Here is a 19155-nt window from a genome sequence, read left to right on the forward strand (position 1 = left end):
AAATATTCCATGTGACCGATTAAAGAACCTAGTTGAACTGATCACAGCTCACTGTCTGATCTGTGTGCATGCTAGCGATTAAATCTCCCATATAACGACTTCTACACAAGTTGTCCGGACCTAAAAAACCAAAGTCTAGGCGAATTATTCTTGTACGACTTAATGGATCTGTCAGGAACGAACGTTAGAAGGTTGGATGCCTTCATACGTGGAATGGAATGGTTTGTTTAATAACTCGAAACTTGTCAGCTGGGAAACTATGGCTCTCTCCTTGAAGGACCCACGTGCGTCAATTCGAAGTTGCTGCCTATTTAACCCAACCTATGTAGCCAGTGTCCGTTGGGCTTAAAATAAACGGAATCAGAATAGTGAGAGTGGCATCTTGCAAATTATTATTTCGCTGTGACTATAATAATCAGCCCAATTATGAATTAAAATTCCCCGGGAGTTTTTTCCGTTTTCCCATTTTTCCTATTCAAATTCAATGGGAAAAAACTCCAGGGGAACAAACTCCCGTGGAATTTTTTTATTCATAATTGGGCTGAATATCTATTTAACTTATAACAAATCTCCTCTTACCTTTAGTGATTCCGGAAAAAAACGTTCTAAATAATCCAATATTTCGGGAAGCTCAGATTCTTGCACCAAACGGAAGTGTCTGCCTTCAGGAATGATTTCCATTTCTAAAATGAATAGAAAAAGGAAAACTATTAACATTACTTTTGCAAATAACAAGGAACAAAAAAAGAAACAAACATAAAAGTACTTTTCACATAAGATTTAAATGCTTTAAAAGTATTTCCGCATTTACAGGATTTACAGTTTTTTTCATCTTATTTTTGTTGTTGCTGCTTACATCCATTTCATAATGGTCCTTTTTCAAGGCCATTGCAGTGGTAATGAATGCAGCGAAATAACAACAAAAATAAAAAATAAACTGGTATAAAATTAAAAAACAAACAGAAAAAAAAAAAATAGTCCTGTAGAAGATTTCAGAATAAAAAATCAATGCTTTTGTTATAAATTCCAACTCTGTATCATCTAAATGAAATCTACTGCGTTTAACAATGCTCTTGAAATGCCTTCAACAGCAGCAACAATGACAACTACAATAATGTTGCTGCTGCAGCTGTTGTTGATGGCATGATGGTGATAGTGATGAAATATGGATGATTGAATGAGCGACTGACTGACTAACTGTCTCTCTGTCTGTCTGAATAAAAGAGTGAGTGTAATATAAACATGTTATATAAAATATAAAATATTTTCAATGCGTAATGAATGAATTGTTAAAGTTCTTATGTTCTCATTTACAAACAAACTACAAACAAAAAAAATTCTACTTTATAACTTTATTTTTGCCATTGTTCAGTAGTTTACTGCAAATATATTCATATTTTGTTGAAATTGTTGTTTAATTTAAATATACATACATGTAGTATTATCTTTTTAGCTCCAACCTTGTGAAAATATCCTTAGGCTTTTTGGAATGAAAAATCTGTTTTTAATTGGTTTGTCTGAATGTCAATTTAGTTGTTGGATTGTATGTAGTCTTTTAACCCTAGAATGGTAGCCTAAGGTTAATAATAACCGTAAAGCCTAAGAGACAATTTCTTTTCCACAAGAAAACAAGGAAATACTATATTTTGTACCAAGTCTAGGGTTAAATTTTTATAAAAATATAAATTTTTTTCCCGACCTTCTGTTTATTTTTGAGATAGTTAGATTAAATATATGAGTATAACAGATACAATTAATAGAATATAATAAAATCGGAAACATATCACTTGATATCCTTCACCATGTGTGGCAAGGGTATATACAAGTTTGTCATTCCGTTTGTAATTTCTACATTTTTCATTTGCGACTCACAAAGTATATATATTCTGGATCGTTATAGATAGCGGAGTCGATAAAGCCATGTCTTTTCAATACCAAAATTCTCGTTATATTGTAACAAGATTTGGGACAGTAATATATTTATGGGCTTTATTTTAACCGAATATTTAGACTACTATCGCTAATTTAAAATTCAAAGTTTATTTGCAAATTAGTCAATGCTTAATACATGAAACAAATAGATATTACGAACGAAGACTTTAACCAAGACCAGCATTTTGGAAAAACATATTTGAATGTCAAACAAATTATCAAGAAAGTGATTAAGTGCTCTTGTACATCCTCACAGTGTGGACAAAGCTTCCTTTCATGAGTACAAATAAACGATTTAAATATTTCTCAAAAATTGTTAGTGCAATTCAATTACAAGGAGATAAAATCCAAAATTATAGGAAGAAAGCCAAAATGCTAGGAATTAATTCTTATTAAAGTAATTTTAGAAACTAAGAACAATTGAATTGTTATGAAAGGGTCTATAAATGTTCTAGAAATTTAAAATTACAATATCTTAAATTAGCAAATATGTATTACAAAATAGACACTGAAATGTTTTTTTTAATATTGGGTATAAATGCGGGATTTACAATCGATGACGTATCGTTTGAACCCGGTTTTTGTCATATCTGTCATTTATTTTCAATTAGTTATTGAACATTATATTGTAAACAACAACGTTTTTTTTGCTCTACTTCTTTAATTTGAAAAAAGTGCCGCTGAAGTACTCCCATTGCTCACCAAAGCTTATAGTGAATGGGTTTCATTGGTTTCAACGTGCGAGAGAGGGTTTGTGTGGATCAGAAGTGTTGATTTTGACACGACAGAAAAATATTGCCCAGGTCAGCCAAAAAAGTTTGATGGCCAAGAATTACTCCATGACGATTGTTGTCAAACTCAACAAGAACTTGCAAAATCATAGGGAGCTGCTGAAGCAGCAATTTCAAGACGTATGCAAGCAGCAGGATAAATACAAAGGAAGTAAATTGGGTACCATACGAATTAAAGCTGAGAGACCTTGAAAGAAGATTTTGTATGTCTGAAATGCTGTTTGAACGCTATAAAATAAGTTTTGCACCAAATAAATACTTGCGATGAAAAATGGATCCATTACAATAATTCGAAAAGTAGAGATCATATGAGAAGCCTTGCCAACCAGCCGAATCGAGACCAAAGCCAAATTATAGGTATTTTTCTCTATTTGGTGGGAGCATCTGACCAGACCATCACAAAGAACCTGTACCGAACGCAACTGATTCGTTTGAAGCGAAAATTCGCCAAAAAACGCCCAGAATATGCGGAACACATGAAACGGTAATATTCCATCATGACAACGCTCGGCCACATGTTGCAATACATGTTAAAAAGTATTTAGAATGAAGTGGTTAATAAGAGAGACTTAACTCTGGCATACGCTTCACATCAGAACAGAGTATCCGAAATTATCTTGATTCTTTCTTGGCCTCAAAAGATAAACAGTTCTTTTGGCTCGGAATACATATGTTGTCAGAAAGATGAGAAAATGTCCAATACTTTGAATAAATTTATATTGTACAAATGTTTCAACACAAAAGCTAAAAATTTAAAAAAAATCCCGCATTATTAAAAACAATTTTTTTCTTTTTAAAAAATTTTAGTGACACAACAATTTGGTTGAACAAAATATTTGGTGAAAAAATCGATGTAGTCGCGATTTTTCGCTTATACCTCAGCCATTTGTGGGCCGATTTTCTCGATTTAAATAGCAATCTAAATATATTGATATATCAATCATGTATGAAAGTTATTTGGTGGCTACGGAAAGTTGATTTCAACAGACAGAAGGACAGGCTATGTCAACTCCTTTATCTATTATAAATATACTTTATGGGGTGGAAAATTAAAAGTTTAGAAATTACAAAGAATGCCAAACTTTCCTCTTGAAGGTATAAAAATATATGATTCCTAAATGAGAAAAATTAATTTTTTTAAATTTTTTACAACCAAAATTAGTCATTAAAGTTACTATGCGGAGAACAATCGGAGAATCTTGGGAGCATCAAGAATCTACAAAGTTAAAAATAAGGGTCATTCTAATAGGCACTATATTTTTACTTTACAAAAATAATTATAATTTTTCTAAAGTATTGTAATATTTAAAACATAACTTGTTTTTAGTGCACCTTTTAAACCAGTCCTTCTGTTATTAAAATCTAACTTTCAATGGCAAGATTTTATTATTCACAATGTTGCACAAATTTCAATATTTATTTCGACTTTTTTCACGAACCACTTTTATACTTATGTTAGTTATATGAATTTATGCATATTCTTTGTTAAATTTTTTATTTAAGTAGATATCGCACTTTTGGTTTTTGATCCGTTTATATTTTATCTTTGAAGATCGCAGTAACAGATTACAATTTCATAGCTCAAATATAGAAATTATTCCAAAAAAATGTTTAAATTTTTTCCGATATAAGCGAATTTTAATAAATTTGGTATTTATCATTATATGAGTAATATTTAAATAAGACTGTAATAAAATAATACTGTTAGTATTTAAATAATTTTTTTATATGACATATTATTTAATTGGTGATGTGACGAGGGTTTTGTTCCAATTAAATGGCATGCTTTTGCCTTAAAAAAATTGCATCAATCTTAACCCTCTCATAGCCAATATTGCGTTTAGATTTTGTGAAATATTGTTGGAAATACAATTACTATTTGAATTTAAATTTGATTAGAATCATTGAATAACTACATACACACAGCCTCAAAAGTGATTGATTTTTTAGGATCATGAAAACCAGTCCGACTTAAATCTTTTTTTTCACAACCGAATCTATTATTCAACTCAATCTCCAACAAACCTAAACATTAAAATTTTAATCGATGAATAAATTTTAGGATTTTCATTATCTTAAAAAAACCAAATAATATTTGATGTATACTCACTTTTGAGGCTCACTGTAGAATGCAAAGAGAGAGAAATGTCAATGAAAATGATCGAACAAATTTGCTCTCATTTCTCACAAATGTGTGATACAATAACAAATTATATGGCAATACATTCTCAAGCATTAGGTTTTTGACAACAGACTTAGGTTTTAGGCTTTCAGTTCTCTATCTTGATGTCATATATGGTTTATATTTTAAAGCAATTCCTTTGTTAAGAGTTATTTCTATGAATCACTAAATATTTCGCCCACTGTGTACAACAATTACTGCTTATAAATAAGTATTGTAGTTGTAATATGTATTACTTATAAATCCATTTACAGTAGCGAATCAAACTACTTATTTAATAGTCCCAATAGAACCTCTAATAAATTACAAAGCATATTAAATAAATTACACACTGAATAAGGAGTGAGATCGAAAAATTCTTAACATACATATATGTTTATAAAAAAGAAACCACTAAACTTACAGCTTTAATTTTTTTTTTATTTGATTGAAATTATTATTACAATTTACAAAAAAAATTATTTTTATAGTTTTAATCACTAGTGATGAAATTTTGAACCTTTTTCGGAAACCCTTCCATTAACGTTTTTATAGTGCTTTCTGTCACTTTGCTCGAACATGTAGTCCATCTCCGTTTAAAATCTACCACACTTTTGGACACCTTTTTTGTACTCTTCAATTCTCTTTTAACAAGAGCCCAATATCTCTCCACTGGCCTTAGCTCCGGGCAGTTTGGAGGATTTGCCTCTCTTGGTACAAATACCACATTATTGTTCTTGTACCACTCAAGGGCTTGTTTGCCATAGTGACAGGATGCCAAGTCAGGCCAAAAATAAGTGGACACATTATGAAGTCTTATGAATGGAAGCAGCCTTTTTTGTAAACATTCCTTGATGTAAATTTCGGTATTTATAGAGCCCGTTGTAACAAATGAGTGGCTTCTTTTGCCGCAACTGCATATTGCTTGCCATACCAAGAACTTTCTGGGAAATTTTGTCTGCTTTTGGGTCCTAAACTTTTCTTCAACATTCCCTCGAGCATCAGCAACATAAAATTTTTGACCTGGAAGTTGCGAAAAATCTGCCAGAACATACGTTTCGTCATCCATTATGCAGCAAGAATATTTTTTTATAAAACTTGACTTCAATTTCCGTGCTCTGTTTTTGGCCTCTAAATTTTTAGTAGCGTTCCTGTCAGGAACTTTTTGAGCCTTGTATGTTTTTAAACCTGCATTAGCTTTAACTTTTCGTACCAAATAGTCCGAGCACTGAGCTAACCGGGCTGCTTTCCTACCGGATGTGTTGGGAGCTCTTTTGAAAATGCGTTCTATTTTTTTGGCTTTAGAAACATCATGTGGACCATTCCTTCTACCTGAACCAGGTTTTCTATCAACTGACAAGTTCTCCCGGTACTGTTTAATAACATTGGAAACAGTTTGACGGCAGACCTTTGTATGCTTGGCCAACTTTTTGTAAGACCAAGTTGGGTTTTGTTGAAAATATTTAATAATTTCAGTACGCACTTTTTTCTGGTCACTCATTTTAATCAGATTAACAAAAAAATTAATATAATTGACATTACACATAATAACTGACATGTTTTTCAAAGGTAACTTGATCAAAAAAAAATTCAAATAATACTTGGGTTAAAAAATGTAATGAAAAACGTGTGTTAAGAATTTTTCGATCTCACTCCTTATAAAAAAGATACTCAAAATTGTTGCGTTAATTCATGTAATGCCATAATTATAACAATACAATGCTGAAGAATTGTAATAATTCATTCATTGCCAATGGCATAATTTATGTGTGCAGTGTTAATTAAAGTCAAAATGAGAGATTAAGAGCAAAAATTAAATGAAAAGAGAAATTTAACAAAAACTATTTCATTAACACAAACGAATTTAAAAAACAATAAGAAGAAAAGCTGTTTAAAAAGTGCTGCCTTTCTAACCCTTTGATATTGAGTTAAGGGTGAAACATGTAGCATATTTTCGGGGTTTTAGGGCAATATTATTTGAAAAGAACACGTTATACGCTTATCAAACTACATTTTTCTCAGAAGAGAACACAAGGAATGGTAAAAGGCAGAATAAAGGCATCATTTATGACAGAAAAGAAAACGCCATAAGAGTTCTTTTGTAAGAACACTAGTATTTGCCATCTATGTAGGGGTAATTGAATTCCGCCTAAGACACGTCAAACAGGTTATTCTGTTATTAACCAGTGGTGACCCATGATTGATTAAATCACTAGTGCGGACACAGTAAGGATAACTTTATAGGGCACATTTTAAAATTACTAAATGTTACCTTTAAATAAAAACTGCTAAACTGTTAACTTTTCTTACGTCTGTCTATATCTTACCATGTTCTTAATCTCATATATATACTTTAGCTCATCAAGTTATTTCAAACAAAAAAAGTTAGTTTTTTCTCTTCAAATTAAAAAAGAAACAAAATTCAAGGATAAATTTCCACTTTACAACAGATTCCTGCTCTTACACCCACACTCAAACACACACATCTCCCCCAGGAACCATAAATAGCATGAGCACTAAACACAAAAACGAGACGAGTCTAACTGTACTTCTTAATATGTGGCACATACAAATTTGTTGTTGTAGTAACAATGTTAACGACAAATTTACGCATTTTTTAAGGGTGAACTTTTCTTTTTTTTTTCTTTTGTTGCTCTTTTTTCCCCCCTCAAGAGCAGGTTTTTCTTTGCAGTTTCTTTCTTTTTTCTTCTTTTTTTTGGATTTTTATCAGTTTTTATTACAATTTTACTTTTACTTAGAACATAGGTTTTTTTGTTTGTTTTGAAATTATAAAAGCAACAGGCGGTGGTTGGTGGTACATAATATAATTTGCTGTAAATATTTGGCCTGTAGCTAAAATGGTGGGCAGTAGCAAAACATAAAATAATCTAATTTACATAAGTATTTACATCAAAAGGCACTAACAAATTTGTACAAGCATAAACTACTTGGTTACCTACAATATTAATTAAAGGAGGGTTACTACCAAAATTATGAGATAATTAATAGCAGTTTTTAAATCACTATACATAAGTAAGATATAATAGTAAAGGATATCACACATTATACTTAATAATTTCTTATGCCAATAACGTATTAATTACATTTGTTACCCCCTGTCTATACTTGACATATATTTATCATAAGAATTAATGACGTTTGTTGTCAAGACAAAGTTGTCTGAGCAAAAGCATTAACAATTTTGTCATAACGAAGCAATAATACTAATAAATGAAGACTATTCCTGATAATTTTTTATCTTGACAACGATTTTGACGTTTATCATGATAAAAATTTATCAGGTATAGACAGGGAGTAAGACAACTTTGTCTTGACAACAAATTTCATTTATTGTTATGATAAATATTTGTCAAGTATAGACAGGTAACAAAAAACTGACACTAAAAAATAATTTCTTTCTAGTTTCAGTTCATAATTCTATATTTTTGTGAATAGTTTATATTTTTTAGTACATTTCTTTAGTGCATATTTAGAGCACATTATTCGATTTATAGTGTATGTTTTAAGAAACATATTTGTTAAGATCTCGAAACTGCTTTGAATTTTAAAATTGTTAAAGGGAACTATTTTTTATATCTTTCCATTTTTGGACACCTTTTAGCATTGTTTTCTTTAATCCTGATTTAATACCCAATGACTTTTATTCATTCTCACACATCACTTCACATCTTGTCTCAAAACATAATTAAAGCAACCCTCGTAGTTAATTTAATTATTTTGGATATGCGTTTTTTTTATTTTTTTTGCATAAATAATCACTGGCACACAACGAGAACAATATCAAATTGCCTCATTAATCTATTTTCGGAAAAATAATAAAAACAAGTTTGTTTGTTATTTACTAAAAGTATAGACAAAGTCATTAAAAGGTTTTTTTTGCCAGTAGTTTTGTTAATAAAAGAAGTATTGTAATTAAAGAAACCCTCACCTTTAAATAATAATTTTAATGGGGGAAAAAATTAAGTGAAAAGAAAATGGAGAACAATGAAAAAATCATGGCTAAAGGTTGTAAAAGTTTCTTAGGGCGAAGGAAACTGAGGCAGTGGTAAGATTCTAGTCTGAATTTTTCATGTGAATGGACATGGCATTGTCCTAGGAGGGGGTGGGGGTAAATCGGTATGGATCGACGGAATCTATGCTGGACAAGTTGAGAGTTTAGGTCTTAACCTAAGATATGATACTTCTATTTAAAACAATGTATTACATTTTAAAGATAAGGGAAGATTTCCAACACAAAATACTTTAAAATAAGTCATAGTTTACTTCGGTATGTAGGACCATTATAATTATGTCACATTAGTCCCAGAAAATTTCAAATTAAAACAAACAATTCCATATGATTAAATAACAAATTAACATTTGTAAAGCTTCAATGGTTTCTATGTAATATTGACATCCATATATACATTTATTTACATATATATGTATTCTTTTATACAAATTAATTGAATACATGAAAAATATACTTGTAATTAATTAATTTATTGTTTGGGCTTCCGCATGGGGCGGTCTTTAACAAATTAATTGTGTCCCACATTCGGCAATTTATTTTGTAATATGAATATTTTGTCCATTAGGGAATCAACAAACTAATTTAACATATGTTAAAGTCCTTTGCAGGTTTTCAGATAATATCTTTGTTATAATGATTACTAAACAAATTGAACAAGTAGAGGTAAATTAAAATATTTTCGCATATATTTATTGAAATGTTTATATAAAACATTTTAAACGCTTTAACCGATTATTCAGGAGACGAAAAACGTTGACTTTCCCAGCAGAATCAATTTTTTTGGGAAATAAATCTGGCATTTCTAAACGGCTGTTCCGATCGGTATAAAATTTGACGCGGGCGTATGTATCCAAGGAGTATTCCAGTTTATGTTATTAAAAAAGGTCCTACAAAAGTTCCAGGGCGGCGCTATGGGGCTCAAAGTCGGGTACCTTCGTACCGATTTCAAAGATTTTTATATTTTTAGAAACGCTCGGCTAGGTTTTGAAAAACAAGCATTTTTTAAAATAGGTCGTATTTTTGGACCAAATGGTCTAGATTTTTTTTGTTTCACAGCAATATCAATTATGGATCCAAAAAAAAAAAACAATTTTCAATTAAAAAAAGTAAGAGAGCTATATTCGGCTGTGCCGAATCTTATATACCCTTCACCATATTATACTTCAAAATAAAAATTTTAAATATTTTTAGATAAAAAATTGTTTTTTCCAAAATTGATTTTTTAATATTTTTTTTTTTAAATTTAATTTTTTTTTTAATATTTAGCGAAAAAAAAATTTGGTTAAAAAAAAATTCGGGTTAAAAAAATTATTTTTTCCGATTTGGACCTACAATGGGTCAAACTTACTATGGTCTTATATACGTCGTTGCAAAGTTCTTTGAGATATCTATCATTAGATATCCATATTGTCTATATTAATGACTTAGTAATCCAGATATAGGTCAACAAGTAAGAGAGCTATATTCGGCTGTGCCAAATCTTATATACCCTTCACCAAATTATACTTCAAAGTACAAATTTTAAATATTTTTAGGTAAACCAAATTTTTTTTTTCAAAAGTTGTTTTTTTTAATTTTTTGTTAAAAATGTTAATTTGAATAGTTATTTTAATTTTTTAAATTTTAATTTGTTTTTATATTTAAAAAAAAAAAATTTTGTATTTTGGGTTAAATTTTTTTTCCGATTTTGACCCATTGTAGGTCCAACTTACTATGGTCTTATATACGTCGTTGCAAAGGTTTTTGAAATATCTATCATTAGATATCCATATTGTCTATATTAATGACTTCGTAATCCAGATATATGTAGGTAAAAAAGAAGTCAAAAATCGAGGTTATCCTGGATTTTAAATAGCAACCTTCTCGAAAGCATGTCTGACAGAATTATTGAAGATTTGGATCCGGAAGATATGTGGGGTCTTCAGATTGAGTTCAACAGACAGACAGACAGACGGACATGGCTTAATCGACTCCGCTATCTATAAGGATCCAGAATATATATACTTTATAGGGTCGGAAAAGAAAAATGTAGAAATTACAAACGGAATGACAAACTTATATATACCCTTCTTACGAAGGTGAATGGTATAAAAATAGGTCAAATATCGAGGTCCTGGTATTTTGCTTATATCTCATCCACTTGTGGACCGATTTTCTCGATTTTAAATAGCAAACGAGCCCGAAGAATTCCGGAGATATTGATGTATGAATCGTGTATGTAAGTTATTTGGGGGCTTCGGAAAGTTGATTTCAACAGACATACATACAGACAGACATGGCTTAATCGACTCCGCTATCTATAAGTATCCAGAATATATATACTTTATAGGGTTGGAAAATTATATTGTGGAAATTACAAACGGAATGACAAACTTATACAATATACCCTTGCCACACTTGGTGAAGGGTATACAAATATTATTGGTGCTTTTTCGGCGAAATGGTGACTTAACTCTTTTTTTTATTAAAAACAAATTTCTTTAAGAACATATAAAATTTTTATGTTTTTCTGTAATGAATCTTTACGGTAAACATTTTGGTATAAAACACATGTCATATTTTTCGAATATGTCACCCCTACGCCTTTCGGAATTTAACCTATTTTTTTAATCAAAATTTCAACTTTGGGCCACAGCTGTCAAAATTCCCAAAGCTGGAATAAGAAAACCGAAAGCTGCTTTGGAAACCTTGATGTGTTCTCTATTTATCCCCAAATTAGTTTCCCAGCCCAAAGGAAATGTGGAACCTATGGGCAAAATTGTAAAAACATACCATTTTTGGGATTTTCGCCCCTATATTTAGGAATTGCGGGATTCCCTTAGAATGACAAATTTAAAAAACTTTGAAAATTTTATTGAGTTTTGTTAATAAATAAAGAGATTTATTACATATTTATTGAGTTTCTAAAACTAAAATTTGTATAAAAATTGTAATAGGATTGCAAATATTACGAACAATTTGATCCACATTTATTCCGAACTATGTCAATGTCAAGTCAATGTTTCAATTATATTCAAAAATATGCCATTTTAAAACTCTGTCCTTAAAAAATATTGCCTAATGGCAGTTAAAATCACTATTTCGGAACAGTAAGCTGCCAAAACTACTGGGTTGTAAACTAATGTTTAATGTGCAGGAAAAAAAAGTCATTTGATATTAAATTAAAGCTGTGTAATATATGAGGATCGTGTGATAATGAGCAGACCTGTGAGGTCTTGGAGAAAGATCCATGTTTGGCGGTGGCTTTTCTTTATTTATCCAAAAACTTCTGACAAACAAATGGTGATTGAAAGGCCAATTACAAAATATTCTCAGCAAATGTTTAGTTAAAAGTACGAATTTTTACGATCTTTATGATGACAGATCAACCCCGATATTGCCATATATCTAAATATAAGAATTAACTCACAGAAAAATACCTAAAAATTATCTATTCACATAATGTTACCAACCAATGCAGCAACTGCAAAACTTGCCACAATTAATAATATTTAAACTTGCAAGTATTTAATTTCAATTGCAACAATGTCATCAAGTAATTTCGATAATCTAAATTTAGATAAATTCCTAAACAATTTCCAGCTTAAAAACAATTATTCTCACTATTGAAAATATTATCAAGCAATAAATAATAAATAAAGAAATAATAATAATAACCGACATTTTTGGCCCGGAAATCATTTATAAGTATGTACAACAAATATTGTATGTATGTATTACAAGCGGATATAAAAATAAAAAATAACAACAAAAATACATAATAGTTTACAGAACAACAAAAAAAAATTGTGGTCGTTAGAACATTTATACAAGTACTACGATACGAGTACATACATACATATAAAGTAGAAAAGAAGCAGTGCAAAGAAGCAAAAAAAAAGCTGTTAGTTCGTGCTACATACTTTGTATTACAATATTAATGGTTTGTTTTGTTACTATGGCTATAAATACCAGTATCTGTGTCAAATTCACTTTTTCAGTTTCATCCCTTCTTAGTATCTGGTGAAAACAGTAGAACGAAACAACAGCATACGAAATACGAGTAGTACATAAGTAATACCAACAAACTACATAATAAATAAATACTAAATTTACACAAAACATAAGTCAAGTCAATTCACTTTAGTTGGTAATTGTTACTGGGTTTAACATATACGATTGTATTTATACTACAGGGATATAAATACAATTGTATGGAAAGAACAGCTATGAGCTAAGGGCAGTAAGTCTCCACAAATTGTTTTTTTTTACATTTCAAAACGATAAATGTATTCGGCAGAAAAGATATCGCAAATCCGTTCGTTTTTTGCTAAACAATTTAAAAAATTTTAGATTTTCTGTTACCAGCTCATGCAACTTAAACGTTCAAACTCAAATTTTTATACCCACCGTCAAAAAATATGAGGGGGTATACTGATTTTGTATATATACGTATAAAGGTTCCTCATACGATTCTGTGACAATCTAGCTACACGCAGAGAAAAAATATAGTTGTGCATGTTTACTGTAACCATTTCAACATTTTTGCAAGTTTTTTAACAATATTATAGTCACATTAACTATTTATATGATTGTGGTAACCATAATATGGTTAATTTATGATTCACATGATTGTATCAATCATGTATATGGTGACTTGTGATAACCATTTTTATGATATCATAATCTGAGAACAACATATTGTCACAAACATATACTTGTTTACTGTAACCATATATATTTTCCCATCTATCTGGCTACATATGGATTCCGAGCCAAAATAACTGCTCATCTTTTGGGACCAAGAACAAATCAAGCCAATATCGGATATTCTTATCCAAAGTGAAGCGTATCCCAGAGAGAGCATTCTGCTTCGATCGACTTCGAGCGCAAGGTCTGGACTATAAAGCGGTTGAGGCAACAATTCAAACCACTCCATGACCGAGCGTTGTCATGATGCACAGTGGGGCAGAATCAATATTTTTTGGAAATAAATCTGGCATCTCTAAACGGCTGGTACGATCAGGATTTGACGTGGGCATAGCCAAGGACCATTCCAGTTTAAGTTATTAAAATGGGCCCTACAAATTGTCAAAGGGCAGCGCTATGGGGGCTCAAAATAGCGTACCTTCGACTCAGTCCTTTAAACAAATTTCACTTTTTCATAATAAACAAGTAAGAGAGCTATATTCGGCTGTGCCGAATCTTATATACCCTTTACCAAAATATACTTCAAAATACAAATTTTAAATATTTTTAGGTAAACAAAATTTATTTTTTTTCCAAAATTTTTTTCATTTTTTGAATTTTTCGAATTGTTATTTTTAAATTTTTATTTGTTTTTTATTTTTTTGGTGAAACAAAAAATTCGGGTTAAAAAATATTTTTTCCGATTTTGACCCATTGTAGGTCGTTGCAAAGGTCTTTGAAATATCTATCATTAGATATCCATATTGTCTATATTAATGACTTAGTAATCCAGATATATGTAGGTCAAAAATCGAGGTTGTCCTGGTTTTTTCCTCATATCTCAGCCATTTGTGCACCGATTTAACTGATTTTAAATCGGAAACTTCTCGAAAGCATGTCTGACAGAATTACTGAAGATTTGGATCTCGAAGATATCTGGGGTCTTCAGAAAATTGTTTTCAACAGACAGACAGATGGACATGGCTTAATCGACTCCGATATCTATAAGGATCCAGAATATATATATATATAGGGTCGGAAAATTACATTGTGGAAATTACAAACGGAATGACAAACTTATACAATATACCCTTCTCACGAAGGTGAAGGATATAAAAATTTGTATAAATATTCGGAATATTTTATTTAACAACAAGTCAATGGTTCTGACATTTTATACTAAAATATGTAAAAGTGCAATATATTTGAAGGACGGAGTTTTAAAATGGCATATTTTTAAATCTAACTGAGATATTGACTTGATTTATTTTTTTGTAATACCAAAAATTAACTTATATAAACAAAAAAAGAATTAGTTCGAAATAAATTTTTTTATACAAAAATCTTCTCCGTAAAAATATCTTACAGAAAAACATAAAATTGTTATATGCACACAGAAAAAGGATTGGTTGAGAAATGGTTACAATTACGAAAATATAGTACAGTTATCCAAAATTCTATATTAATTATCGAAAATGTATAACTCTAACAAATATTCTTGAATTATAGCAGTAAAATCATTCTTATAATGGAAATTTGGTTCGTAGCATTGTTAGATTAGTTAGCATAATCAATTTGTGTCTGATTAAAATAAATTTTATAGAATCGACAATTGCAACCTAATTGAATTCATATTTTAATACATACAACTTATAATACGGTGTTCTGAACCGACTGATAATTATGTTAATCAAAAAATGTTTTTTTGACATTCTTGAAAAAATAATTATAAAATAAAAACCAATATTTAAATTTAGAAAAATTATACAGAAACGAGATAAAAAATTTCAAAAATATTTACATATAAACGACGATAATCAATCAACAGCATTAGTAAAGGTAAGTAATTGAGAATTGTGCATTGTTTACATTGTAGATATAAACTTTTGCAAAAGTTCAAAGAAAATTTATCCATTTTATCAACAGACTTGGACTATGATGGAAACGAAAGGCAAGCATTTCATGAAATAATCCGATCTTGAATTTAGCATTTGGTGACCGATGCTAACAGGTCTTGTCTTTATGCGAAATTCAATGCAGAAAGACCTCAAATGATTGCAGGTTTCATAAGATTACTAGAAGATACAATCGGTTTCAGTTTATGCTGCCAAACATCTACAGAAGTTCCGTTGGTTGACCCATGATTGTAGATTTTATATACTCCCAGCTTTTATATGCAACCGATAATGGTAAGAAATTTGTCAAAAAATCTGTAAGATCATTTATTTACATTTAAAAATCTTAAAAATTCTAGATCTCGAGAACAATCGACCTGTATCAATCGTTATAGATATATCAAAACTGTTCAAGAACACCAAATACTTTTAGTTACTGAATAATTTTTCAACTTTGCTATCAAGGATATAATGTTTTCCAACTCATGCCATTAAGAGAATTGAATTTTCGAATCCATTATACTATCGATGGCTTAATATAAAAAGGCCCTAACTCGTGTTTTTTGTAAGTCAATTCAATAAATGGTCCGATCATATATCATAATTAGCCAAAAAATCAAGGCATAAAAAACACGAGTTAGGGCATTTTTATATTAAGCCATCGATATGTACATTATTTTCCATGTATTTTCTTTTGGAGTTATTTTAGGTAAAATCTAAGAATAATAAAGAAATATGTATCTTAAAAATATATGTTTTTTAATTGGGAAAGCCTAAACACATACTTTATGACTATTCCAACCGAAATATTTTTTTATGAACAGTTGTGAGTACCAATATATTCAGTAATCGCAATCGAATTGTATGATAGTACCTGCAACCGACAAAATTCGATTGGCGACAAATTCGGTTGCGATAACGAATCTGTTTTCTCTGTGTGTTCTTAAAGAAAGTTTTTTTAATAAAAAAAAGAGTTTAGTCACATTTTCGCCCAAAAAACTGTAAAAATTTACTATTTTTGGAATTTTTATATTGAAAATCGTTTATTTATCCATAATCGATTTTACTCTGAAATCTTTTGTATAATAACGGTAAATTAGTTGTCTAACTAACAAAAAAAAAAAATCGGTCCAAAAATACGACCTATATTTTTTAAAAAACAGCCGGATGGAGGGAAAGATACAGCCAAATACACAAATAATACAGTCTGTTTTTCAGGGCAAGGGATGAGTCCAATTCATAAAATACTAAGACTGAAATTGACTGGAGATCCATTTTAAACGATGTTATATATTCATACGCAGTGTAAAAAAATGCCCCCAGTTTGGAGATACCAGCACGACAATGACCCCAAACACATATCTAGAGTTGTAAGTGAGTGGTTAAAATCCAAAATTTTTAATTTTCAATTTTCAAATGCCTATAACTCACAAATTATAAGAGATAAATAGCACACGCATGACCTAGCATAGCGCTTTCCAAAAATATAAAAATCTTTGAAATCAGTTGGGAAACAAAACCAAAAATGGCATGTGTTTGAAAATGTTACATGTCGAAGGTACCCTACTTTGAGCCCCCATATTACCCATTTTTATAACTTAAACTCCTTGGCTACGCCCACGTCAAATTTTATCCCGATCAGACCAGCCGTTTTATTTCCAACAAATCCAACATCGACTGAAAAATCAGACTTAAAACGTTTGCACGCTAAGCTAACAATATTAATTTAGTGAATTACATTTGCAATATCTGCAATCATAATTATTGATTATTGGTTATAAAACTTGACACTAAAATCCCCAAAGAATGTTGACGAAGGTCGTAAAGTATAACAAAGTGCTTTCTGGTCCCTAGAGTCTAAATTACCTTTTTTATACCCTTCACCTTCGTGAGAAGGGTATATATAAGTTTGTCATTCCGTTTGTAATTTCTACATTTTTCATTTCCGACCCTATAAAGTATATATATTCTGGATCCTTATAGATAGCGGAGTCGATTAAGCCATGTCCGTCTGTCTATCTGTTGAAATCAATTTTCTGAAGACCCCAGATATCTTCGGGATCCAAATCTTCAATAATTCTGTCAGACATGCTTTCGAGAAGTATGCTATTTAAAATCAGCAAAATCGGTCCATAAATAACGGAGATATGAGCAAAAAACCGGGACAACCTCGATTTTTGACCTATTTTTGAATATTTTTTTTCTCATAAATTTTTTTTTAAAAAAAAAAAAAAAAAATTTAAAAAAAAATTTGAAAAAAAATTTTTTCCAAAAAATTTTGAAAAAGAATTAAAAAAAAAATTAATTTTGTTTTTTGAAAAAAAAAAAAAATTTGAAAAAAAAAATTTTTCAAAAAATTAAAAAAAAAAATTTTAAAAACAATTAAAAAAAAAAAAATTTAATTTTGTTTACCTAAAAATATTTAAAGAAATTTATTTTAAAGTATAATTTGGTGAAGGGTATATAAGATTCGGCACAGCCGAATATAGCTCTCTTACTTCTTATTATTCTAAAATACAATAATTTGAACTGGAGCCTGTATAAAAATCATTTCTTTCATCATTCAAAATACTAGGTTCTTGATTTTGAAGAATTCAGCTATTATTACTTTAACAATATACATTTTCAGTAGGGAGTGAATAAATAAGGAAAAAAGTAATATTTTTTTTTTAAATTTAATAAACAGATTTAAAATAAATTTAAGACACTTCCTCTTTTGGTTTCATATTGAAATTCGGCAATGATAAATAAAATTCTTTTGTACTTTTTACAACTTGTATGCCATTATTATGTTGTAAAATGTTTTGTCAAGTACATTACAATAGCAAAAAATCAATAGATGTATTATACGTATTAGAACAAGTAATATTTGGTCTACTTAAACATGTTTAATGTGGCCACAAGTACTATTAAATATCTCAATTTATTTAACACAAAAAAAAAAAGAATCAAGTAAATTTAGATGCCATAAATCAAACAACACACTGACATACAAATAATGAAATATTTGCAGGGACAGATATTTTACAATTGTTCATTATCTTACAACAAGGGATAGACATTTATTAATTAAAATTAACTTTGATCTTGATATTATTCTGTTTTTTATTCAAGTGCTTTTTGAACAATGGGCCTTCTAATATTCTTGGTGTATTTTTTTTTGGTTTGTTTTTATTATTTAAATATTTTGTAATTTTACTGCCTAGTAACAGGCTGAGTGGCTGTGTTATTCAAGGCTGACGATGAAAGTATGAATCATGTATAATAAAGTATTTTACACATTATATATCACATCATCAGGCAACACCACATCAGCACACTCAATAGTAAAGTTAGTAGTAAATCATAAATTGGTATGCAAACAAATATTAGTCTCAAGATAAGAGGAACATTCAAATAACAATGGTATAATAATCTTATTTTAGTCATTGTTTAAAATAAGAGGGAAATTGGTGGGTAGATTAGAAGAAATCTTTAGAAATCTACTAGAGTTGCCATTCGAATAAAAATTATTCGAATAATTGAGGATATTTTTCGAATACATACGATTTTTATACCCTTCACCTTCGTGAGAAGGGTATATATAAGTTTGTCATTCCGTTTGTAATTTCTACATTTTTAATTTCCGACCCTATAAAGTATATATATTCTGGATCCTTATAGATAGCGGAGTCG

General features: G+C 29.8%; 1 protein-coding gene across 1 annotated transcript in view; it reads right to left on the minus strand.

Moving 5' to 3' along the window:
- The window catches only part of LOC135951090 (uncharacterized), a 49701-nt gene that overhangs the window by 23099 nt on the left and 7447 nt on the right, over positions 1–19155 (minus strand). The window contains exon 2 of the mRNA XM_065500673.1: positions 580–683. Within this exon, the coding sequence (XP_065356745.1) occupies positions 580–681 (102 nt within the window). The 5' untranslated portion in view covers positions 682–683. The remainder of the gene's footprint in view (positions 1–579; positions 684–19155) is intronic.

Source organism: Calliphora vicina, chromosome 2 (assembly GCF_958450345.1).
Source record: "Calliphora vicina chromosome 2, idCalVici1.1, whole genome shotgun sequence".
NCBI classification, from domain to species: Eukaryota; Metazoa; Arthropoda; class Insecta; order Diptera; family Calliphoridae; genus Calliphora; species Calliphora vicina.